We start from the raw sequence: 26,875 nt of genomic DNA on the forward strand, positions 1-26,875 counted from the left end.
AATTGAATTAAAATCCTTATTTCCTCATTTTGAAAATATATATTTGTAGAAAAAGTTGTGTGCAATAGTCCACCTATACGGGAGAATATTGAGAGAATATTTTTTTATGTGGGGATTCTGGGGACACCTAAGGTGAGAAAAATACTACCCATTGTGAGATAATGGCGTAGAAAGCAGTTTCCCCTGCCCTATGATGGAAGCCCAGGCGGCACCATCCCTTGTTCTAGGTTGTGGCGTCGTGCTTAGTGATTTTACGGTTGTAAGGATGGCCTAAGTATGGATTTTGAACATAACCTTTGGCTTCCAATTCCAGGGCCAACATTTATGTATCTGAAATGTTCATATATCATGTACAGAACTATTCAATGAGTACCTTCACGGCTTCACCATATCATTGTATGTGGATGGGTTTTCTGAACAGAGCGCTGATATCAGATTATCATGTGGCACCTGAGTCCTGAGATGGCAGGCAAATTGCCCAAAAAAGAAAAGTTTTTTTTTTTGGGATGTAAATGGATCTATCATATTTGAATCAGGTATATCTGAATCCCATCCGATAGAAAATGCATACGATCTGAGTTGGCCCTTGATTAAAATTTGATTTGGATTTTTTATCAAATATCCAACAAAGGGTATCCAAATCCAATAAAATAGGATCAGATTTGAATCGGATGGGATCATAATACATTCCTTTTGCACCCTATGTTTGGTTTGAAGGAAAAAAGTAGGGAAAGGAAGGGAAAGACAAAGAAATCAATGTTTTCAACCCAATGTTGACCTAACCAATTTAATCATTCTAAATTTCTAACCATCACCCCCAACCATCCACTTCTACTAAAACCCATGAATTGGTCAAAAATCATTAACCTGATAAAAAATGTCTGACCCAAGTGGTTGGACCATTCACCCATTCAATCCAGTGATTTCATACTAAATGTGATTTTTTTTTTGGGTAATTTTTCGAGATCTATGCATTGTAGGCACCTCACCCAACTATTTTTGCCACAAAACCCTTTTTGTCTCAAATCACAAATTTTAGCATATTTATAAATAAAAATAAAAATAATACATATATTACATGTATAAGTATAAATTATTTATTAATAAAATACATATTTATATATTTTCTGATGTGACACGGTCTAACCTGTTTGACCCGGATGGCCAAATCAGTGATCTACAACACAAAAACACAGTTCGATCTCCGGTTCAACTTTTAAAACATTGGTTTTCCACTTTTCCCCTTTGTACAAAAGACCTGCCTCTCTAAGCTATACAGGTCTCCTTACAAATGTGCAATTGTATGGAATATGGATTTGCCAAGCCATTGGAAGGAGATCGGATCTCCTGAAAACACAAACTTTGTAGTCTTAAGCACATGCATCCACCCACACACGAAAAACATTTCCCCATGAATTTAATATACATGCGTGAGAGATATTCACAATGTACATTGGATGAGCGTGGAAATATTCCCCAGTAATTTAGCACTCCTGACAAGACGATAGAACCTTTTTTCTTCCTCGCTCCATAAAAAGGAATTCACCACTGTTTATACATGCATATTCCATGCACTGATGCACATAAGTCAAGAATAAAAGATGCCATGATAATCCAGAATATGGTGCAACGTCCAATGGTCTAATGTCCAATGACAAAGCTCCAACTTCTAAACCCATGAAGCTAATGTTTTCAACCCATTGTTGACCCGGCTCGCCAGACTGGTCGACCTGTCACCTAACCAGGAATCCAGGTCCATTACCCCCTCAACCACAAAAAATGTAGACCGAGTCACCAGCAAGTGACCTGCTTGAATTGTTGAGAGAGAGAGAGAGAGTGAAGATAGAAATTATTAAGAAGAAAAGAAAACAAAAACATACAAAAAGGCCTGGTTCCATAGAGAGAAACCAGGTCCAAAGCGAACGTCAATACCTGGGTCTACGAGATGGCAACACACAAAAAGCAGACCCCAAAAGCTACCCCCAACAACTAGGTCCAACTACAGGCCCTCTACAGAACAAAACACCACAGTAAGTCAGTAACAAACCCGGGTTGAACCATCCCACCTGGTCAACAATAATGGGTTACAAATTAGACCTCTTTTTTGAATCAGGAAATATCCTTTATTTTTGAGTAACTTTTATCAAAGTCCTAAAAACCTAAACCCATCTAAGTCTATTTTATCTGCATTCTTTATATATTTTCTGTATTTTTTGTCATTTTCATCATTAATAACAAAAATTCTTATATTATGTCACTCTGTTTAATATGATGAATTTAAAGACAAGGACAATTGATTATTGAAAGATGAAGTAGAAGGTAACTTGATTTTTTGTCATTTCCTCATGTCAGTGCACCAAACTACAAGGACAACTGATTATTGAAAGGCCGTATTCTTTGTCCTTCTTTAATTAGATCTTCTGGACAAAGATAATTGATCAAAGCAAGTAGTTGATCAAGACTACAGTCAGTCTTGGATTCCAAAGGATTTCAGATTGAGAAAAGTAGAAGGAAAGAGGGAGAAGAAGAAGAAAGCAGAAGTACACAAGGGTTTTGAAAAGGAGGGACAGATCGAATGAATCTGCTGCCGCCACTCTCTCAATATTTATATGTTATGTTCACTAATTGTAGGAAAGGGCAGAATTGCCCTTAATACTTGCATGGCAAATAAAACAATAATAAACTGAAATAACAAGCTGTCTAAAATAACTACCAACTAACACTGACATAACTAACAAAGATTACATGTGCTGTCATACGAACACCGTGGGGACCACAGCCGTGGGGCCCACATCAGTGTTCTCTACACTCCCCCTCAAGTTGGGAATAGATATTTGTCATTCCCAACTTGCATAGGTCTACCTCTAACTTCTTCCTTGGACCAGCCTTGGTGAGAAGATCTGCGAGCTGCATGTTGGAGGTGATATACGAGAGACACACTTCTTGTGATGAGACCCTTTCTCTGACAAAATGTCGATCAACTTCGATATGTTTAGTTCTGTCATACTGCATCGGATTGTGAGTTATATTAATAGCCGCCTGATTATCGCAATACAGCATCAAGGGCTTCTCATAATCAATACCCAACTCTTCAAGTAGTGATTTCAGCCATAGGATTTCGGCCATTCCATTAGCCATTGATCTGTATTCAGCTTCGGCACTAGAGCGAGAAACAACACTTTGTTTCTTACTCCTCCAAGAGACAAGGTTACCTCCTACAAGGGCACAATATCCAGAGGTAGACCTCCTGTCATCAGCACTCCCAGCCCAATCAGCATCTGTATAGACCTCCACCTTCATGTGATTATTATTCTTGAACAGTATACCTCTACCTGGACATCTCTTCAAGTATGCTAATATTCTCTCAACTGCAAGAAGATGAATAGTTCTAGGGGAATGCATGTACTGACTGACAACACTGACTTGCATAACTGATGTCTGGCCGTGTGAGACAGAGATATAGGAGCTTTCCAACCAACCGTTGGAACATAGCTTTGTCTTCAAGAGGCTCTCCATCCTCTGCACTGATCTTGTGATTCTGTTCAATGGGTGTATCTACAGGCTTGACACCTAACTTTCCAGTTTCCGCCAACAGATCAAGAACATACTTCCTTTGAGAAATAAAGATCCCCTGTTTAGATCTAGAAACCTCAATACCCAAAAAATATCGCAGTGCACCAAGATCTTTCACCTCAAACTCTTGATGGAGCTGTTTGAGGGACTCAATCTCACTATTATTATTCCCTGTCACTACAATATCATCCACATATACAGCAAGCAAGGTCAAGGAAGAGTTCACTCTTTTAACGAACAATGTATGATCTGACTGGGCCTGTACATAGCCGAATTTTCCAAGGGCTAGTCTGAATCTATCAAACCAAGCTCTAGGGGACTACTTTAGTCCATACAATGCCTTATTCAGTTGGAAAACCTTCTTACCTGTCTCTACATCATAAAATCCAGGGGGCAACTGCATGTAGACTTCTTCCTGTAAGTCTCCATTCAGAAAGGCATTTTTAACATCCATCTGATACAAGGGCCAAGAGTAACTTGCTGCAAGGGCTAATAGAACTCGAATAGTGGTCATCTTGGCTACTGGGGCAAAAGTCTCCAAGTAGTCTATACCATAAGTCTGAGTAAATCCTTTTGCAACAAACCGGGCTTTGTACCTTTCAATGGAGCCATCAGCATTATGTTTCACAGTAAATACCCATCTACATCCAACCGGTTTCTTTCCTTTGGGTAGGTCAACTAGCTCCCAAGTATTATTTTTCAAAAGGGCATCCATTTCAACTTTCATTGCATCTTTCCACTTAGGAACTGGCAAAGCTTCTTGCACTGTTTTGGGGATAGGAATATCAGCAATGGAAGTAAGAAAGTACCTATAATTAGGAGACAGACAATCATAGGATAGAAATTGGGAAATGCAGTGAGTTGTGGATGTGGTGCAACGCCGTTTCCCTTTATGGACCGCAATAGGGAGGTCAAGATCATCCGAAGGAAGGGAAGTAGCAACAATGGAAGGTATCTCAGTGGGTCCTGGACCTAATAAGGGGACTGTAGTACCTGGATCTGGATCCGTAGAAGGAACTGGGGCTGGCCTGAACTACTGATGACCGAAATCAACCAGCCTCCGTCGCCTGTGATAGACTTTCAACTCCTGATCCCTCTGACAACCCTCATCACTCAATGGAATGGGTAAAGGAACCTCAAATGAGTTAACCCCACTCCCACTGCGCTCCCCCTAAGAAAAAGACCCAAATTCTCACTACTCTCCCCCTGAGGAGAAGCCCTAGGATAATAGGGTACCTCCTCAAAGAAGGTGACATCCATCGAAACAAATCTCCTCCCCAAAATAGGATCATAGCAGCAATAACCCTTTTGAGATTGTGTATAACCGAGAAAAATGCATTTGGAGGCCTTAGGGTCAAATTTGGAATAATGAGGTCCAAGAATCTAAACAAAGCAAGTGCAACCAAAGGTTTTAAGAGGAACAGTAAACAACTCCTCATCTGGGTATAGAAGGGTAAATGAAGGCTTCATGTCAAGAACCCGTGAAGGAACCCGATTAATGAGATACATTGTCGTGAGGATAGCATCACCCCATAAACGGATAGGCACATTGGAGGTAAACATAATGCTTCTAGCCACCTCCAAAATGTACCTATTCTTCCTCTCAACAACCCCATTCTGCTGTGGTGTATGAGGACAAGTGCTCTAGTGAATAACCCCATGATCGAGTAGATAAGAGGCCAGTGACTTGGCAAAGTATTCTTTTGCATTATCAGATCTGAGGATTTTGATTTTGACCCCAAACTGGGTTAAAATCATCTGATGAAAGTTTTGGGTTAGAGCGGGAACCTCATACCGAAAACGCATAAGGTAGACCCAAGAAAAACGGGTATAGTCATCAACAAACAATAGAAAATATCTATACCCCCCCATAGAAGGGATGTGATACGGGCCCCAAACATCGGTGTGCACAATATCAAAAGAATTACTACTTCTTTTATTACTCGAGAAATAAGATGTTCTACAATGTTTGGCAAGCTCACAACTCTCACATCTCAAATTTGACATCTCAACAGACTCAAACAAAGTAGGAAACAGACTCTTCAAAGACCGAAAAGATAAATGACCTAATCGATTATGCCAGAGCATAATTGGACTCACAGACTGAGAGACAAAAGACTTCTTATCCACAGGCTCTTTCCAATGAGAACTCTCTCCAAGCAGATAGATTCCATTTGTCTCACAGCCAGTCCCAATCACCTTCCTCGTCTCCAAGTCCTGAAAAACACATCAATCAGGGAAAAAGGTTACTGAACAGTTCTGATGTTTTGTAATACTACTAACTGAAAACAAATTAGTATCAAGTTTAGGAACATGCAAGACTAAGGATAAGGAGATAGTATCAGATAACTTGATGTCACCCTTGTCAGAAATGGGAACAAGGGAGCCATTAGCAATGGATACTTTATCTCTACCAGAAGATAAGTGATAAGTAGCGAACAGTGATGGCAAGCTAGTCATATGGTCAAATGCACCTGAGTCTATTACCCAACAATGTTCAGTGTTACCTGGAGCTGAAGCATGGTAAGCTGAGGCCCGAGTACCTGAATGAGCAAATGTTGATGTGGCAGGGGCTGATGGTGACTGAGATGACTGAGCTAAATTCCTAACCTCCTTTTCCAACTGTATTAGGGTAGCCCGAACAACAGCTAAGGTATCTAGGGGCGTGCCTTTTGTGCCCAATGAGGATGCAGAATCGGTATTCACAGCCATACGAGCATTACCCCTTTTATTCCTTAGTTTTGCTGGGACTAAATGAGGGTGCAACTTCCAACATGTATCTTTCGTATGCTTGGATTTCTTACAATGTTCACATACTAGATCCTGCTTATCTTCCTTCTTCATGTCCCTTTCTGTATCACCCCCAGACTAAGGTTTAACTGCTACTAGGGCTGGGGGGAAGGACTGATGCTGCATCATAACCTTTCTTCTAGTCTCTTCACTATGCACTAGGGAGTAGGCTTGAGATAAGGTCACACTGTCTCTTGTCAGTATCTGCTGTCTCACAATGTCATAATCAGAATTCGAGCCAACCAGAAATTCAAACACCCTATTGGTCTCGACTTGCTTTCTATAGGTCTGTGCATCTTTTGGACTTTCCCACTCAAGAGTCTCCAGATGGTCAATTTCATGCCACAGAGATTTCAAGGTAGAGAAATAAACAGAGACTGGTTTATCTCTTTGTTTGAGGTTATTTACCTCACACTTCAGTTCATAGGCTCTAGCAACATTAAGGGGTTGGGAGTAGGTCTCTTTCATGACATCCCATATCTCCTTGGTTGTCTTTGCCCACAAGTAATTTCGGCTGATATGTGGCTGCATAGAGTTGCACATCCATGTCATAACCAAGTAGTTCTCCTGAACCCAGTTGGTATACATTGGGTCCTCCTTGGAAGGTTCTTTCACATCTCCCAATAGGTAGCTAAGTTTTCCCCTTCCCCCAATAGCCATCATTGCCGATTGGGCCCATTCCAAGTAATTGGATCCGTCAAATCTCACATTTGTAATCTGAAACGCAGTCTCAGACATATTACCAGGACTGCTGTTCCCAAAGACACCTTCCCCCTGATTTTTGAACTCCATTCTTGGTTAAGAATCAGTAATTAAGAACTATTAGGGCTACTGCAATAGAAAACAACACTTAAATAACTGATCACAGTCAGAAATCTGTATGAAATCAGTTCAGATCTTATCTGAAACCAATCGGCAGTCAGAATATAATCAGTCCGATAACAGTTCTCACCCCCAAAACAGGCTCGGAAGCCGAAACAAGTCTAGAAACCACTTAGAAAAACAACCTATAATGCTGAAGCAGAATTAGGGTTTTAATCGTAGGGTTAGGAAAACCTTTGTGAGAACATAAACAGTGCTCAGCCGCACCTTCCAAAGGATTCACAGTCAAGTCTGGCCATTGGGTTAATGACAAACCCTAAAAAAACTGATCGCCTCTAAGAAAATAAAGGAGAGTTCGGCCGCTCCTCCCAGATAGGTCCAACCTATCTTGACTGACAGCAATCTCAAGGGAAAAATAAAAACTTACCCAGAAAACTCTGATCGCTACCTTCAATCGTGGCCTGAACCCTAACCTTCTCTGATTCTTCCTGATTACCAAAACACTCTCCAAGCCTCTACAAGCCTTCGGACAGCTGCTAAACCTTTCTGGTAACCTCCAAGAATCAGCCAACAAACAATCCTTTGTAAGCTTCCAGCCCTAGACAGTTCTCATGTGGTCGGTTGGACTAGACACACATGAGAAACCCTAGATAGGCTCTGATACCAAGTAGTCGATCAAGACTACAGTCAGTCTTGGATTCTAAAGGATTTCAGATTGAGAAAGTAGAAGAAAAGAGGGAGAAGAAGAAGAAGAAAGCAGAAGTACACAAGGGTTTTGAAAAGGAGGGACAGATCGAATGAATCTGCCACCGCCACTCTCTCAATATTTATATGTTATGTTCACTAATTATAGGAAAGGGCAGAATTGCCCTTAATGCTTACATGGCAAATAAAACAATAATAAACTGAAATAACAAGCTATCTAAAATAACTACCAACTAACACTAACATAACTAACAAAGATTACATGTGCTGTCATACGAACACCGTGGGGACCACATCCGTGGGGCCCACATCAGTGTTCTCTACAAAGCATTTTTACCCAAAAAGTAAAAAAATAAAAAGGCAATAGAACGCAAAGAGATCACATTCATTTAGCAAGAGAAATAAAGAGATGGTTGTGATTAGAAAACCAGATCAGGACTATGCACTTGTTTGTTGTGAATCTTGTGATTATTTATTTACCAAGACATGCACATAAAGATGGTTCATCCCAACAAATTTTAACAGCATAAGTGCATAACAGTTTACATTTTATTTACACCGACAATTTCCCTATTTGTAAGTTAGAGCTGTACATACCATTCTTTTGAAGACATTTTTTCTGTTGCATCATGTTCCACGGGATTATGGTTCCTCTGACTTAAGATTTTCTATTTAAGAGAAAAATACTTGCATTAGAAACACAAGCAATATGTATCTGTAAAATTTGCAGAAGAGTAAATGCTGAAATTGTAGTTTTATGAACCTAAGAAAAATCAATGAACTGCTGAAATCAAAATTCAACCGAGTTGTGACAATAAACTTTCTTTAAACATCCAAACCAAATGTGTGCTTGGCCTTCCAAACATTTCTTCAAATTTAGTAAGGAGAAATAGGGGGGAAAATGAAAATAGTGAAGCGTACAAGTAAACAGCCACTTAGGTGTTTATACCTTACAAACCACCTAAAGTTCATAGCTTGATGTTTGGAGCTTTAAGAGTTTTTTTCTCCACATTGCTGCAGGAATAGTAAGCAACTGTGTCAGTCTAAAGTACATAAAAAAACAACAATCATGTAGAAGGAAATTGGTGGCTGTTTTGTTTCCTATACCTGCATCTCTGTACCTTTCTTCTTTAACAGCTAACTTGATACTTTTCACCAGATCAAGTTCCTTGGCCAGTATATCTGGACCACCTGCAGCACTGGAAAGATACATCCAATATTTAGAATGGTACAGCTAAATTTATTCAAGGTTTTAAAAGGCTGAAGGTGTAGTTGAAGCATGGTGGCCGAAAAAGGTGAGGCATAAGTCTCAAGGCGTTGTGAGGTGTAAGCCTTGAAAATTAAGAAAAAAAAAACAATTGAAGTTTATAAATGATAGAATAACATATGATATATCAAGTTAGAATGATAGAAGGTACAGATACCCATAAAATAGACGTTCATAAGCAATATAAACAACTAATCAACTAACAATTATAAACCTTTTACATTTCAAATTTCGAAATCCAAAGTTCTCAAATTATTCAAATAATCAATCATAATGTTTTAGACTATCAAAATTCTCCATCATCAAAATTGTTTTCATAAATGAGATACATATAATGAATCATCCATATAATTTATATTAGATTTATGGTTACCCAACAATTTAGAATAAAGGAAACAACTTAGGGATTTGATCTATCTATGCAAAAAAAAAAAGTCAATAAAATGAAAATAAATTCATTAGAAAGAGGAATGAGATAAATAACAAACTTGGGACGTTAGATTTAGAATATTAAAAAAAAAAAATCCCACTTAATTTAACCAATATAAAACTAAGAGTTTGATTGGCCTTTTTTGCATTGAATTGTCCTAAAACACAAAGATAACTTGATTTGCCTTATTGGCTTTTCATTTTACTTTTTTTATTTGGCACATAATTACTAGAGTGCCTCTCATATATTTTGAACTATATAAATACATAAAATTTATTTTTGTTGTATTAAATCATTGGTTCTTGAGACTTACACCTTTTTATGCCTCAAGCTGCATCTCATGCCTTGAGGCTTGAGGTGTACGCCTCTTTCTGACAAGGGCCTTGTGAGGCCTAAGCCTTTTAAAATAATGGCTTTATTTGTATTCTTTACCATCAAGTGGCCTTAAGAATGAGCACATGTAAAACAACTAATTTGTTGGCAACAAGTCGACAAATACTAAGACATTCAGGCAAATACCAGGTGTAAGCCGGCTGGCATGCCAAGTCAATGTCAATTAGATAAAAATAAATAAATATGTGAATATTCTAATGTATGTATATAATTACACAGTGGGTCTAGCAGTCAGGTCATTTAGCAAAAAAGTTGAACAACCAAAGAAATCTTCAGCATGGCAAAGTGGTTGGGGCAAAAATGGATCCAAACGTTTTTTTATCTGTAATTAATAAAAAAAAAATAGTTTTGTGAGTATTACAGATTACAGAAAAACAGTAAAAAGAGCAAGCCATTTTCTGCACATCCCAATACATCTTTAGGCCAGTCCCAAACAAGAAAAGATTCCCCATTTACCCTGGTTGATAATTAGAAGTTATCAATACCTATGTGAATGAGGTATTCACACTTCTAGCCAAAGATCTTGCACAGTGCATTCCTCCCTCTATTCCCTATTAATGGGGAAATTTTGAACTCAAAATTCCAAATGGTCAGAAACAAACCCCCTTTTTCATTCTATATCATGAGAGTTTGGCAAAAGTTTTGGTGCCGGCTGTCAACCTGACTCACCTTCCTTTATCTGGGCTTGGGACTGGCAGTGTAAGACAAAAATATAATATTGAAAATTTTTTTTCCTTTTCATTCTATCAAAAAAAAAAAAGAAAGAAATAAACCCCTTTTTAGGCAAAACTATAATTATAATATTGAGACTTTAAATAGTCAATAACCTGTTCTAGACACTAATAACAGTTGGGTCAGACTAGAATATTTGTACAGGTGGTCAATCCAGAGTATCCCCTAGTTGACGGATAGTTCAGATTGCCCACATCATCTCTCCACATGAAAGAAATATGGTAGGCTGTGTAGGGAAGCTCCCTACTTGGGAACGGGATCTGCTCCTCACACAGGGGCGCCTCACAAGCACACCCACTTGTACGGGATCTCCCGTGAATAATAACTTATAAGTACGGGAGATGTTCCCAATGCATGGTAGGAATGTGCCAGTGAGGTCGGTGTGAGGACAGATCCGGTCTCCTCTACTTGACCCAATTAAGGAATATTTTGTCCATATAATTATATAATTATACAAGTATATTTAATTGCATGTCAATTATAAATTATTAAAACTGCAATTTGAATTTCTAAACGATTATTAAATAAAAACTTGCACATGATTTTTAAAAAATGGTGACAAGATTTTTGAATAACTTCACTGGCACAAAGTAAAACATAGAAACATATAAGGGATAAGAGCCCTAAATTTTAGCTTTACTGTTTACATGCACTCCTATTGACCCAAAATAGTAACACATATCAATATACAAAGGGGATATAGTTACTTATTTTTCCATTTTAAAAAACTTCAGCTGCGTTTGGTAAGAGTGCACATGCAGAACAAAGTGAATTTGCACTATCATTCAGTTTTGCAGGCATTTGGTAATAATACGTTTTTCGTACTGAAAAAGAAAGTAATTTTGTTTTTCCAACTGTTTTTGCACTCAAAGCTGGTCAAGATAAAAAAGGTAGGTTCCAGCCTTGAGGTTCATGTTTTCACTTTCACGAACAAACATGAGACTGTAAATTTATGACTGCAAAACCTAACCAGGTTTACATCCTTCTATTTGAACAAATTTGCATTCACAACAGTGCATTCACTTTTTTCTCTTCCCAAACACAGCCTCCATGATGTATTTACTTAATTGCTTCCTCTAAAATGTTTGAAAAAAAGTTTCCTAATTAAATCAAAGTTAGGAATTACATGATCTATCTGATTTCAGCCATGCAGAGGATGATGCAGCAGGTTCAAACCATCCATCAGGTGGACACTCCAGATTGACCTGGTATCCAATTCCCTAGTGAATATTATGCCCAACTTTGCATTGGTGGTTTCCCCAACACATTTTAGCATCCAAAGTTTTTTTTAATTTTTATTTTAATAGTGTCCAACTTTTTTTTGATGAATTAACAGTGTCCAATTAGGATACCAAAAAAGCATGATAACAGTACGAGTTTATAAGAATTGCACACAAGTCTTCTGAGGTTTGGTCATTTTGGCTGCTATGTCATTCATGTGATGCAGAGAAATGCTCTTGCTACTATTTAGACTGGACTTAATTTATAAAGTGCTTTTATCACATATTTACACAACCATATAGGCAAGGCCACCTTTTACACACCTTGTAGCACAGTAGCAGTGCCTCACATTGAACATGTATCTATTTTATAAGCGGAAGGGAAAAAAACTATAAAAGGAAGATACAATGGAGTCCTTACACCTTGACAACACAAATCTAATATTAAAACAAAGCCCTCAGACAAGTGGCATCTTATTTTTCAAGAAAGAGAAACTCATAGTGGTTATTCCCACTCTCAAAGAAAAGCTTCCTTACTCACACATGTGTCTACCCACTCAAATGGTAATTACCTCCACTGAAAAGAAAAACTCATTTCAAAGGATGTAGGGTCCAATAAAATGGGTTATTATTTAGAAATAAAACTTGATTGAATCTATTAAATTAAATAACAAATGTCACCATAAAAAAATCAAATAAAATAATGGCCTAAATTTACAACATAAAAAGGGTGTCAAATAAAATTTGTTAGAATACAAAAATAGAAAAAGAAAACAGAATACTGACCTTGTACTTAGTACGGGGGGTCATTCTCTAGTTACAGAAATAAGAAAGACCAGAAAAAGTGAAGCCTAAGAATGATTAAGTACCTGTCCAAAGATACATCATAAACTGACTTTGCACGGTTTCTTCTGTGTGCTCCGTAAACAATCGTAATAGCATCAGACAAGATAATTTGTCTGTTGACATAAATTGGAGCCTGTATTCAATTCAATTGTGAAAATTCTAGCATCATAGAATGATAGAAATTGCTTTTTTAATAATAGAACTTTCCAGAAAAATAGAAGGCTTATGTCAATGCATGGCATGGTTTTGTGGTTGAATTTTGGCCCATTATTTACCAACGGATATGGCATTGAACAGAATGGAATGGTGAAACAGGATTCGTGTAGCCAACCTATATAGTTAGGTCAAGGCTTGGATGATAATGATAATGATTCAATTCAATTGTGACAAACCGTGACTCACGAGCAACCAAGACTTGTCCAACTTAAATTAGTTTATGCTTCCATTACACTAAAACTCAGAATAGCAAGTGTTTGTATACCTTCTACACAAATAAGCACATACCCTTCATATGGTTTAACCAAAATGGCCTAGAATTTATTAGTACACACGTTATTTGGAATATTAAGAATTTAAGATAGAATATGCCTTTAACATGCCTACTGAAAAAGAGATGCCTATAAACAATGCATCAGAATGTGCCTTCCTATTTTATCAATGTCCCCAAGAATATTTCTTGCCTCTTCAAATTCCAGGAATCTAAAAAAGAAAAGTTCTCAATGATGTCATTTTTACATCTAAAAAAGTTCTCCAAGGATATTTTATACAGATGTATACAAAAATTCTTGAACACAGAGATGACCAGATTATTTCAAGGGATTTTAAAACATGAAACACATATCAGAAAAAAAAAAAGTTAGTGAAAAGGTCTTCCTCCCATCCCAGGCCCAAGGACACAGCTAGACAAGGTACTGGACACAAGGCCATAAAGGCCATTACTAAATGTTGGTTCCAGCCATAGGGGGGTCATGGGAGGGGTAGACTGGATATGGTCCTAACCTTTGGCATTTTTTGCATAAAGATATACAAGGCTAACACTAAAAATTGTAGTGTCCAACATGATAGAGCACTCGTGTAAAAGTGTGCTGGTACCATAGATTTTTCTTTAAAATATTATATTGTAAGGGAGAAGTACATGAAAGGTGACTGCTGGACTTGACATACTCACAAGCGTTGACTGGGCAGGTATGTATGCACTCTGAGGAACCCTGGCCTCTAAGAAACTTGATTAGGATAGTTAAATCTCTGGAGTTTAGGGTTGCATCATATTATATTCCAGGGAATTATTTTAAGGATTCTCTATCCTTTGATTTATCCAGTTTATTTTTCACCATGTTTGTTAAGGAATCAATCTTGGGATTCAATGCCTTCTGTTGTATGTAGTCCAACCCTTTGAATTAATCACCATAACTTACAAGAATCAAGTACAACTACTAACAAAGCATCTTCTAGCTCTTCCAAGATCAATAACATTAATTGCTTCCAGGCAACAGGAAAGAAAAAGCCCTAAAAGCATTACCTTGCATCTTTTGGCCACATTTATGGCATCTGATGGGCGTGCATCCACACTTAGAAAAACTTTTTCCCCTCGCTGCAGATATAAAAGCCTCATGAGGGCTAAAAATGAGCTTTCATAAACCTAATGTGTTTACCAAAAGGAAAGCAAAAGTATCTGGTACAAGCCAATCATATATGTAAGAGTTAGCCATTAAAAAATCATAAGTTCTATAGTTACCTTGCTAAAATATATTCTGGCATGGTAAGTATTAACCACTCTTTCCGTAATACGCACCATTTTCACCTGATGTAAAAAAGAAAATCATTATATGGAAAGAGTACAGCTTACTTCCAGTATATGTAATCAAAAGAATTGATTCCAAATGGCTGTTAAAGCTTAAGAAAATCAATTAAGATGTTTCCTTCAATCATATCTACACAGCAAACTGTTTATCACTAATTTTATCATTAGGTGTCTAAATTTGAAGCCAGGAGATTGAAGTTCCAAAGACTCAAAGATTATGTTTCACTTCTAGGTTTCAAAAAGATCAGCTTTGAAATTGCCATTAATCATATCCATGTTTTATTCTGACAAAATTATTATGTGTACTATGCAGCAGAAAAAAAAAGAATTAAATTTGCAATGTACTGGAAATAAAATTTTTATAAATATGGTTCAGACTTAATGAAAAATAGAAGATGAAAAGGAAATGGGTGATCACAGGTTAGGAGAGAAGAGAAGATTACTCTCTCCTGCTTGGTGGAAGTTCAATTAAGTGAGTCTTACCCCAGACATGTGACATATAAATACTTTAGCATCAATATATGAAAGAGAACAGACCAAAGTAACCCTATTCAAACCAGTACAAAGATAAGAATACTCCTAACCACACACCTATTACATCAATATATTCTAAGAATTCTAAACCAACATTAGGCCTCAAGAAGTCATCTTTCTCATCATCATCCAAGTCTTATCCCAACTATATGGGGTTGGCAAGATGAATCCTATTTTGCCATTCCATTCTGTTTAATGCCATATCCATTGTTAAATTATGGGCACTTAAACAACTTCTTACTACTTCAACCCATGCCCTTTTTGATCTACCCCTAGCTCTTTTAGCCCCTTCAACTTGCAATAAATCACCTCTTCTTACGGTTTCTGTTGATGGTCTTCTATGTACGTGAACAAACCATCTCAATCTACTTTCTCTCATTTCATCACCTATTGGAACTACTCCTAGGTTCTTTCAAATGCACATTAAGAAATTACATGATGCACATCTCTGCAGAGATTATCTAACTACCAATGTTACAGGAATGCATAATAAAAGTAATGCAAATAAACAATGAAACCAAAGCAGAAAATTTTTTGTCATTCCAAAAAAAAAGCATGCACAAGACTTTACTTCTTTTCAATAAAAATTAAAGAATAGATAGACACTTTGTTAGAAGGGAAAGGATGGAGGGAGAATACACAAAGAATAGGACATAACAAAAGAATAACAAACATAAAGCAAACTGAGAAGGAAAAAAAAATGACTTAAACAAGTGATGAGAGGGTAATACCAAATTACAAATAAACTGCTATTTGCTACTTTCTCCATGTTCAAGACTATCACTGATTTCAGTACATGGAGGCATAAAAGTAGGGCCACTAGTCAAAAAAATTAAAGGACACAAAAAGTTTAAGCAAACAATGGGCTTTCTGAGATTTTTATGAACCATTGCTTATAGGCTATCCAGGTGGAGCCCACCTTGCAAAGCCAAATGCCACCATCGGGAAGCCCTCCCAAACGGGCATTAAAGTATTTTAAGAATTTCTTTTTAATATGGACAAGCAACTTTACACATGTTTAGATATGGGTATTCTTTAATGGAAAGCCATTTTTTTGGCTGAATGACAGCAAAATCAGGCTTTCTAGGTTTTTCACCAAACATTGCTTAAAAGCAATTTTAAGAATTGCTTGAACTTTTCATAATCAGTTATGTGATAAATTCAAGGTGAAGACAAAGAATACCCCATGTAGAAAAGTAAATTATTGCGAAGTTCTCATCTAAAAAACATCTTAGTGTATCAAAGAAAATAAAAGTTATTCATCCTCTATTGAACAAATATGAGAAATAAGTCCCTTTTCTTTGATAGTAAAATAGAAATTTCATTAAAATAAAAAAGAGAATACAAGAGGAAGGTGATAAGCAAAGTTCATCCACCATCACATTATCCACTCTTGGAACATGGGAGGCTATCTTGTTTAAATAAGAGGAAAACTCCCTGAAATAATTATTATGTGATATAATCTCCCAAGGACCTTTCTTTTCCAGGGAGCCTAACAAATAGCATAGTTAAGATTTATTAAGACTGCTTTCACTCGCCACAAGAAGCAGGAAGAATAATGATATGCCTTGAATAATTATAAACATGAACAGATTGGTTCCGTAAGTCATAATGTCATATCCAGGTTTAGGAGAGTGGGAGTCAGAACCTAAAAACCTTGCTTGAATTATAGTCACATTTACAGAACATTTCAACTCAGAATTTTATTATGAAATATTAATGAAAGAGATAAATTATGAAATGACAAAGAAATAAGACCATAAGTTATATAAAGAGACGGCTAATACATACGTAAGGAGATTAGGTCCTTACTTCATAGCCAAGTTTCTCTACAAGATTTCTCACAAACTGGAACTGGTCTGGAGAATCCTGCATGAAGCACAAATTTGATTGCCAATTAGGAAGTTGAATAGAAAGAAAATGCAAATTGACAGTCAAGTAGCAACGAAAGCAAACTGAACAATGAAATCATACCCCATTTTTATCCTCCATGAATGCATCTATTATTTTTTTGACAGCATATTCCCCTGCACTAGTAGACAGAGTTACCAATACAAAAAGACTGTCCAAAATGACAGAGAATACTGGACAACAATGACTAGCAAAAGAAATTAATAAAATGTGAAAGCGTCATATACATACCAACAATAATTGGCAATAAGAAGTCTCCATCACAAGAAACTTTTAGGAAAATTGTAGGATTCCGAAAACGATGAAGAAACCCTTGACCAATCGACGGAACATCAGCTTTGGACTCGTTTCCTTGAATAGGAAAAGGAAATAATTGACCAGATGACTGCCACTTTATTTCTGTTAGAATGCTCGAGTCAGGGGTATTTTGGTCATTCTAGTGTATCTTATTGAAAGTGAAATGTCTATTGTATCTGAGTTTAAGTTATGTGTCCCATCTTCTATGAGGGACAACATTGTCTTTCTTGTAACTTAAGTTTTATAAATAAAAGTCAAGTGGGTCGGCTAGGAGAGGGTGACTTTCACTTTTCTCTCTTCTAATCTGGCCGAACATTCTTCTCCTTCTTTCTCTTTTCTTTCTTCTTCCTTCTTCTCTGCTTTAACCTAGAATGAATTAGGGTTTATTCACATGGTATCAAAGCTGTAAGGTCGTATCCTTATTTTTTTCTTGTTGCTGTTCATTTCTGGGTTCGCCGCCAGCTTTCACAGTCGTCTTCTTCTTTTTCGATTGACCTGAGTGGAGGTTCGATAAGGGGCTGAAAAGGAGCTGTCGTTTTGTGGGTCTGGAGGTGAGAATGCCTCCTGTCGTTGCTGTGGTGGTCGTTGAAGTGGTATACTAAACCCTCTATTCAGTATCGAAGAGGGTTGAATGTGGACAGGTATGAACACTACTGTTGTTTGTCCAAGGGACTGTAAATGTTTTCTTGTTGCTTCAAAAGTTGGTTGTGGTGATGCTTGGTGTGACTGATATGCATTTCAGTCGTATTCCTCTTCATATGTATGTTGAAAGAAGAGTTGTCGACTGCTGAGGTTCACAACAGCAGTAGATTGGTGGTGGTTGTGTCGTGGTGATTGGTGGTAGTGGTGGTTGGGTCCTAGACCTTGTGTGTAATCAGTTCTGCAGTATGCAACCCAAGTGTTTGATGTGAAGACTGAGTGATTTCAGTCTTAGTGTGTGGTGGTGAATGGTTTTGCAATGTGCAGCCCAGGTGTTTGATGTGAAGACTGAGTGATTTCAGCCTTAGTGTGTGGTGTGTAATGTGTATTTAAAGCTGGGATTGGTGGTGCTATAAGTGAGATAAGCCGTGTGAAAGAGTGTGTGATTGTGTTGTATACTTGAAGGTGAAATAATGGAGATGGCTTCTTCCGTAGATGGGAATGACAACAAAACCAGCATCATGCTTTCTTCAGATTATATAAGTGTTCAAATGACATCCATCAAGTTGACTGGTGAGAACTATGTACCATGGAAAAAATCTGTGGAGGTGTTCTTGAAGGCCAAGAGGAAAGTAAAACATGTGAGGGAGGAGAAACCTTCCTCTAATTCTCCTGGGTTCAGTGATTGGGAACAAGATGATGCACAGATAATGATATGGCTTTGGAACAGCATGGAACCAAAGATTAGTGTGAACTTCATGTTCCTAGATACAGCCAAAGAGATCTGAGATCATGCTAAAAAGTTGTACTCTGGACAAGACAACACAACTAGGGTATATCAGTTATACCAAGAGTACTTCAATTTGAAGCAAGGAAGTCAAAGCTTAGAGGAATATTATGCAAGTTTGAGGAACATCCGCAATGAGATAAATGTGTATCACCCTCTAACATCAGATGTCCAGATCCAACAAAAGCAACATGAACAGCTTGATGTGACTAGGTTTAATGTGGGCTTGAAGGTTGAGTATGAGACTGTCAGAGCACAAATATTGGGGGGATCAGCTCTCCCTTCACTTGAAGAAGTTTTTACCCATCTCAAAAGGACATCCATTGAGCCGATGGAACATTCTTCATTCTCTGATAGATCTGGTTTGGTAGTGACTAAAGGGAGTGGCCGTGGAAGTAGAAGTGGTGGTGGCAGCAGTGGCCCTCCAAGCAACCGTGGTGGACACATATTTAACCGGGCTAGTGGCCGGACTGGAGGCCGAGAGCCGGGGGGAGGCCGTGGAAGAGGAAGGAGTAATGCTCAGAGAAAATGTACACATTGTGGCTTAGAGGGGCACACAGTTAATTTCTGCTATGATTTGTGTGGTCCACCCAACACTTGGGCTAACCATGCTACATCTAAGAGTAGTAGCACCATTACTGAAAGCCAGCAAACTGTCCCAACCCCCTCCACACCCGCTTGTGCTTCTGGGCAGGAAATGGTGAGTGTACCACGGGCAGTGTATGAGCAGTTCCTTCAAACATCTCAGCAGAACACAGCTACACTTGCCCATTCAGGTATGGTTTGCTTGGCTTCCAAAGCCTCACCCTGGATCATTGATTCCGGAGCCTCGGACCATATGTCTGGGACTCTTGATGTATTTTCTTCCCTTTCTCGCTCCTCCACATCTCAGTCAGTTACTCTTGCTAATGGTTCTACATCTCCTATTTGTGGTGTTGGTGATGTTGATTTCTCCTCCATGCTTTTAGCATCTGCTTTATATGTTCCTAAGTTTCTGTTTAATCTTATGTCTGTTAGCAGATTAACCAAGTCTCTTGATTATTCTATAACTTTCTATCCTTCTTCTTGTGTGTTTCAGGATCTCAAGACGGGGAAGAAGATTGGTGGAGGGCATGAAACAGGTGGTTTGTATTACCTTGATGGTGGTGGCCCCCCAGTGGCTTTTCAGTCGTCTCTTACTCCTCTCCAATGGCACTGCAGACTTGGTCATCCCTCTCTCAAGTCTTTGAAGCTGCTAGTTCCTTCTTTGAGTCATCTTTCATCGTTAGATTGTGAGTCATGTCAGTTTGGAAAACATCATCGAGTCTCATTTAGTCCAAGAATTGATAGTCGTGTCTCTAGTCCCTTTGCTTTAATTCATTCTGACGTATGGGGTCCAGTTAAAGTTGTGTCATACAATGGGTTTAAGTATTTTGTAATCTTTGTTGATGACTTTTCAAGGATGACATGGATCTACCTTATGAAAGACCGTAGTGAACTGTTCTCTATTTTTCAGAAATTCCATGCTGAAATACGCACTCAATTTGGTGTTCATTTGAAAATACTTCGCTCCGATAATGCCAAAGAATACATCTCCTCACCATTTCAGCAATACCTAGAACATCATGGAATAATTCATCAAACTTCTTGTGCCTACACCCCGCAACAAAACGGTGTAGCTGAACGGAAAAATAGACATCTTCTTGAAACTGCTCGGTCCTTGATGATCATTATGCATGTCCCAAAGCATTTTTGGAGTGATGTTGTTCTTACATCCTGTTTTTTGATAAATCGGATGCCCATGTCAATCCTTGGAAGTCAATCCCCTTTCTCCGTGTTGTTTCCCACTTTGTCTCCCTTTCCTCTCACCCCAAGAGTCTTTGGTTGTGTTTGTTTTGTTCAACACTTGGGGTCTGGAGTAGACAAGTTAAATGCTCGAGCTACGAAGTGTATTTTTCTTGGCTACTCGAGGACTCAGAAAGGGTATGTGTTATAACCCAAAATTTCATAAATCGTTTGTGTGCTCTGATCTCACATTCTTTGAATCAGTTCCATTTTTCTCAGATGTCAGGGTCTCTTCTTCTCCCTCTGTGGTTCCTCTTCCTGTACCGGTTATGGACCCTCTTCCCGTAGCTCCCATTCCTACTGCAGATGCACATCATATGCCTGTTACTACAAAGAGGCTGCCAATTACTCAAGTGTATACCCGCAGAAGTGTTTCGGCCCCTCCTCCACTTCAGCACCTTTCGACAAATCCTGCTACTGCTCCTTCTCCCTCAGATCTTGATCTTCCTATTGATTTGCGGAAAGGTAAACGTACTTGTACTTCTCATCCCATTTCAGACTATGTTTCCACTGCTCACCTTTCTGCTTCTCATTGCAAGTTTATATCATTACTCTCATCGGTTCCCATTCCCAAGACTGTACAGGAAGCCCTTACCTCCCCAGGGTGGAGGCAAGCCATGGAAGAAAAACTCTCTACTCTACAACATAATCACACATGGGAACTCACCACCCTTCCTCCTGGTAAGCACACTGTTAGGTGTAAATGAGTCTATACAATTATATGGTGTGGAACGATTGAAAGCACGGTTGGTGGCCAAGGGCTATTCTCAGTTATATGGTGTGGACTATATGGAGACATTCTCTCCTGTGGCTAAAATTGGTTCAGTTCGGGTGTTGATCTCATTGGCTACTATGTATGATTGGCCTCTCCTATAACTTGACATAAAAAATGCCTTTCTACATGGTGATCTTGTTGAGGAGGTGTATATGGAGCAACCACCAGGGTTTGTTGCTCAGGGGGAGGCTGGTAAGGTGTGCAGGTTCAAAAAGGCAATCTATGGACTGAAACAATCTCCTCGTGTATGGTTCGGCAGGTTCAGTGAAGTGGTGAAGGCCTTTGGGATGAAACAATGTCAGGTTGATCATTCTTTGTTCAGCTATAACTCAAAAGATGGAAAAATCTTGCTAGTCGTGTATGTGGATGATATTGTCATAACTGGAAGTGACAGCAATGGAATTGACAGACTGAAAAAATTCTTACAGGATCACTTCAATACGAAAGATCTGGGGAAACTAAAGTACTTCTTAGGAATAGAAGTTGCGAGGTCAAAACAGGGGATCAACCTATGTCAGAGGAAATATGTTCTTGACCTACTTGAAAAAACAGGGTTGTTAGGTGCTAAACCAGCAGAGACTCCTATGGAACTCAATGCCAAGCTAAGTGTGGACGCAAGTGAAGAGTTTGATGATCCTGGAAGATACAGAAGGTTGGTGGGAAAGTTGAACTATCTGACCATTACCCGACCAGATATATCATTTGCTGTGAGTGTGGTGAGTCAGTTTATGCAACATCCCCGAGTTCCTCACTGGGAAGCTGTTTTGAGAATTGTTAGGTACCTAAAGGGTGCTCCAGGCCATGATTTGTTATACCAAAAGGGAGGAACTCTTGAGATAGTAGGGTACACAGATGCTGATTGGGCTGGCTCTATATTAGACAGGAGGTCAACCACATGGTATTGTACCTTCCTGGGTGGCAATCTTGTAACATGGAAGAGCAAGAAGCAAACAGTGGTGGCAAGAAGTAGTGCGGAAGCAGAATACAGGGCTATGGCCCATACCACATGTGAACTAGTATGGCTGAAGAACCTACTACAGGAGATGGGTTTCTCAATTGACAAACCCATGAAACTATACTGTGATAATCAAGCTGTTGTTCACATCTCATCCAATCCTGTCTTCCATGAAAGAACTAAACATATTGAGGTGTGTCACTTTATGAGAGAGAAAGTGATAAGTGGGGTAATAACTACATCTCATGTGAGCTCAGGAAATCAGTGGGCAGATCTCTTCACAAAAGGATTGTCTCGGGGAAGAATAGATTACATTTGTAACAAGCTGGGACTATATGATATATACTCTCCAGCTTGAGGGGGAGTGTTAGAATGCTCGAGTCAGGGGTATTTTGGTCATTTTGGTGTATCTTATTGAAAGTGAAATGTCTATTGTATCTGAGTTTAAGTTATGTGTCCCTTCTTCTATGAGGTACAACATTGTCTTTCTTGTAACTTAAGTTTTATGAATAAAAGTCAAGTGGGTCGGCTAGGAGAGGGTGACTTTCACTTTTCTCTCTTCTAGTCTGGCCAAACATTCTTCTCCTTCTTTCTCTTTTCTTTCTTCTTCCTTCTTCTCTGCTTTAACCTAGAATGAACTAGGGTTTATTCACAGTTTCTTCCACAAAACCTTGCTTATGCAGTTGGTAATGCCTGGTAGTCTTTGTAGTAGTTGAAATAATGAAAGATAACTATCAAAACTAGATAAAATACAAAGGACTAAACATAGGAAGAAAACTTAAAGTTTAAACCATACAAGTTTCATTAGACCCAAAAAAGATTACTCTAAATAATGTTATAATAAAAGAAAGAGGAAACTGGAAAAGATGGTTAATTCAGTATAATTAAAGCAGCTAGGCAATAGCTAGGAGCTTTGGCCTGGTAAGGTGAGTCAATGCCCAGGTGACAATCAGGTGATGCCTAGGCAGCAAATATGATATAACTATATATTATGGAATTTGAGTTGATTTTATATAATGCCAAAATTTTTAAATAATCTGCATACATACAAAAGAGTTAAGAGAACCAACTATTAGATCTACATGCACTCCTATTGATTGAAAATGGGTTATACATATTCATATCAACGTACAAAGAGGGCATAATTAGTTATTTGCCGCCACTAAGATGCTTATATTTATACTGCTTGCCTGGTCCATTGCCTAGGCGATCACCTAGACAATGCTTTAACCACATGAATGAAATTTAAAGAATATCCTGAGGTGCTTCACAAATGATAGCTAATGAAGTTGAAATTTCAAATATTATTTGAAACTCAAAAGCAAGACTAGGAACAACAAAAAAAATATGTAAAGATAAAACTTACATAACAAGCAAATGAACAGACCAGACAAGAGACACACACAAACATATACTTCATATGGATACTTATTGCACAAGGGAAAGCAACTGAGGTAGTAATATGAAAAAGACCAAGGGGTCCGCACGCCCGTGAAAGTGATCCGATGTGAAGTGAACGTCGTGATAAGAATAGAGAAAAAAATGATTATTCGGTGATCTCTATACAGACTACAAATTGATGCAGATTATTAGAATTGGATGACTCGGCTTTACATCGTTTTCCATTTATACATTGATTTATTCTTTCGGGTACCAAATTGGATTCAAAGGCGCAGTCGTGCATGGTTGATGTATCAACCATACGAGATACGAGATACGGCACAGAGAGAGAGAAAAAAAGATGAAATCCAGAATACATCTTACTTGCTAGTTATGTTTCCTAATAATCTGAATTTTTGAGGAGGTAAAAGCACAACTTGATGTTGATCTACGATATCTTCACCAAGTAAAGGTGAAAATGAATTTAAAATAAAACGAAGATAGTAAGAGAAGCTCAGAATCGCTTCTAATATACAAACTATAACGAGAACCTAAATACAAAGGCTCAGTTTGGGAAGATTACAAATATGTACAAAGTAGATACAAGGTTTAAAAATATAGGCTCAGTTGGGAAATAATGCGAATGCAAACATCTACGGTGCAAATACATACAACATGATACAAAATACAAGGTTTTGCACTCTACATTACTCCTGCCAAACTGAACGATAGTATAAAAAATTTTGTATTGTACATATTTGTATTCTTCCCAAACTGAGCCAAAGGAAACTGCAATAGAGAACGTTTTCAAGCAAGGACATGCTGCAAGGAAACAACCAAGTGATTGCAGCATTGAAGCAGAAAACAAATAAACTAGCAATGATGGCGACCTTAATGTCACTAATTTCACCAAATTAAAGACAATCATTATTAGAAAATTGAAAAAAAAAAAAAAAAGATAAAGGCGGATTCGAACCTGAAGCCATAATGAAGGCTTCGAGGTAATCGTTGTCGCGTTCTTTGTCATTATTATTGGATTCCCCACCAAAACTTCGACGAGAAGCCTTGCACTAAATGATAAACGATTTGGTTCCGTGAGATTTTCTGATCTGGAAGCCTAATTGAAACGATGAATGAGATGACAAGCAACTCAGCGAATTCGACACAGAACGACTTGCATTCGCTTGAGCCATTGGAAAAGCTCCCATGCAGGAGGTCGTACGGACGCGTAATTGGTTTCCGATCACTCTTCTTTTTATTCCTCCCTTCCGACGAAATGAAATCGAAGACAGGATCTCTCTAAGAATGAAGACCCACAGAGGATTGGTAAAAACTAAAATGTAGTCAAGTAATCGTTGAAATGAACGGAAAAAATTGTCAACTGATTCCAGCGTTTTATAGGTAGACGGGATTTCCCGAAAGCAAATAAACGTGCGAACACTGTGAAACGAGAGCACCCGTACGGGAGATATACCCAATGTGCGGCTGGATGCGATGCTCTGAGAGTGGGTAAGAACTGCTGGTTTTAAAATCCCGTCCTAACAAAACCGCTATACCTTTCCCTCTCGGCTCTTGCTCACCGATTTGTTCTCAGTTACCTTCTTCGTCACGAGGGTTCTGACTTTGGATTGGCTCAAATTTCTTCCGGTATAATACCATTACGGCACGGTAGGTATTAGGCAAATAAAATATCTTCTTGTCCGATATCACATCTGCGCCAAGGGCGCGCCCACATTCACATCTCAGCGTGTATTGCGAACATCTCTCAAAGTTGTCTGTGCGAGATGTTCTCAATGTTGAGATATGCTGCGGGACGGATATGTGAATTCCTCTTATCTACGTCAAATATGAATTGATAATCTTATATATATAGATTATAAGATATGTGAATTGCTCTCTCCGTTTCCTATTAATAAATATATATAAGATAATTAGATATATATAATTATATAAATATTGTTAGATATATATAATTATATAAATATATAATAGGTATTATAAATATTGTTAATAACTATATATCGAATCGTTCGAATGGTTTTGATCATTTTTTTATTTCTTTTTTAATTTTTTATTTTTTTGTCAGAATGGTTGGACCGTTCGACCCGGTAACCAGACCCCTGACTAGTTCGGTCTTAGGGTCATTTTAAAACTATATAAATATTGTTATATATATATATAATTATATTGTTAGATAATTAGATATATATATATATAATTATCTAATTATATAAATATATAATAGTTATTATAAATATTGTTAATAACTAGATACCGAACCGTTCGAACGGTTTTGACCCTTTTTTTTAATTTTAAATTTTAAATTTTTTTTGTTAGAACGGGCCGACCGTTGATCATTCGACCGGTAACCGGACCCCTTACCGGTTCGGTTTTAAAAACCATGATGTTATGTCATTCGAGCGTGTGACTCATGCCCCAAAAATGGAACCATTCTGGCCACCGGGTTTCGGGTCGATGGTTCGACTGTCTGATTCGAACGGACGGCCCATTCTAACAACAAAAATAAAAAAAAAAATGGCCAAAAACCATTGAACGGGTTGATGGTTCGACCACTCGGGTCAATGGGTCATTGATCGATTCAACGGTTTCTTGCCAGGGACCGGGATTGGGGTAAAACACGAACTGGTTGCCTGGACGGTTCCCAATTAAAAATATAAAAAATGGATGACCCGTTCTGACAACAAAAATTACAAACAAAAAATTGAGTGTGTGAGGTCCATTAAGATATACCATACGTGTTATGTCATTCGAACATGTGACTCATACGACCTAAAAACAGAACCATTATGGCCACTGGTTTGACTACTCGATTCGAATGGATGGCCCGTTTTAACAACAAAAATTAAAAAAAAAAACGATCAAAAACTATTGAATGGGTCAACAGATCCTAAGTCGAGAGAGGGTTTTGTAAATTGAGTCCAAAAGTTGTGTTTAATTTTCTATTAACAAACAAAGTTACAACAACAAGTATTAAAAATTTCAATTATTTAATTGAAATATATAAAAATTATATAAATTATTAATTATACTTTACATAAAATTCAAACCATTATTAAATTCAATACATAATACATAAGTTGATATGCCTTATAATAATAATTTAATGGTTTTAGAGAATTTTAATTATAAATATTAAGAATATTTTAGTAAATTCAGTATATGAGTCATGTTTA

The 26,875-nt window shown here is 37.9% G+C and overlaps 1 protein-coding gene across 11 annotated transcripts; it reads right to left on the minus strand.

Annotated features, from left to right (window-relative positions):
• Positions 1 to 1,494: 1,494 nt before the first annotated feature.
• Positions 1,495 to 25,300, minus strand: LOC104603679 (bifunctional nuclease 2-like). 11 transcript variants are annotated; one of them, XM_019198796.2, is made up of 12 exons: positions 24,658 to 25,299; positions 17,256 to 17,423; positions 17,088 to 17,140; positions 16,926 to 16,982; positions 14,514 to 14,579; positions 14,298 to 14,369; positions 12,802 to 12,911; positions 9,012 to 9,089; positions 8,840 to 8,904; positions 8,488 to 8,558; positions 1,933 to 2,010; positions 1,495 to 1,806 (listed from the first exon to the last, which is right to left on the minus strand). In XM_019198796.2, the coding sequence occupies exons 1-9, from the start codon at positions 24,665 to 24,667 to the stop codon at positions 8,859 to 8,861; spliced, it is 660 nt and encodes a 219-aa protein (XP_019054341.1). In that variant the 5' UTR covers positions 24,668 to 25,299; the 3' UTR covers positions 1,495 to 1,806; positions 1,933 to 2,010; positions 8,488 to 8,558; positions 8,840 to 8,858. The 11 variants fall into 11 exon arrangements, with proteins under 11 accessions (XP_019054341.1, XP_010266063.1, XP_088744486.1 ...); XM_010267761.3 differs by having other exon boundaries at positions 8,998 to 9,089; positions 24,658 to 25,291; XM_088888360.1 differs by lacking the exon at positions 1,933 to 2,010 and having other exon boundaries at positions 24,658 to 25,300.
• Between the last annotated feature and the right edge of the window lie 1,575 nt (positions 25,301 to 26,875).

Source organism: Nelumbo nucifera, chromosome 5 (assembly GCF_055504915.1).
Source record: "Nelumbo nucifera cultivar China Antique chromosome 5, China Antique-T2T, whole genome shotgun sequence".
NCBI lineage: Eukaryota > Viridiplantae > Streptophyta > Magnoliopsida > Proteales > Nelumbonaceae > Nelumbo > Nelumbo nucifera.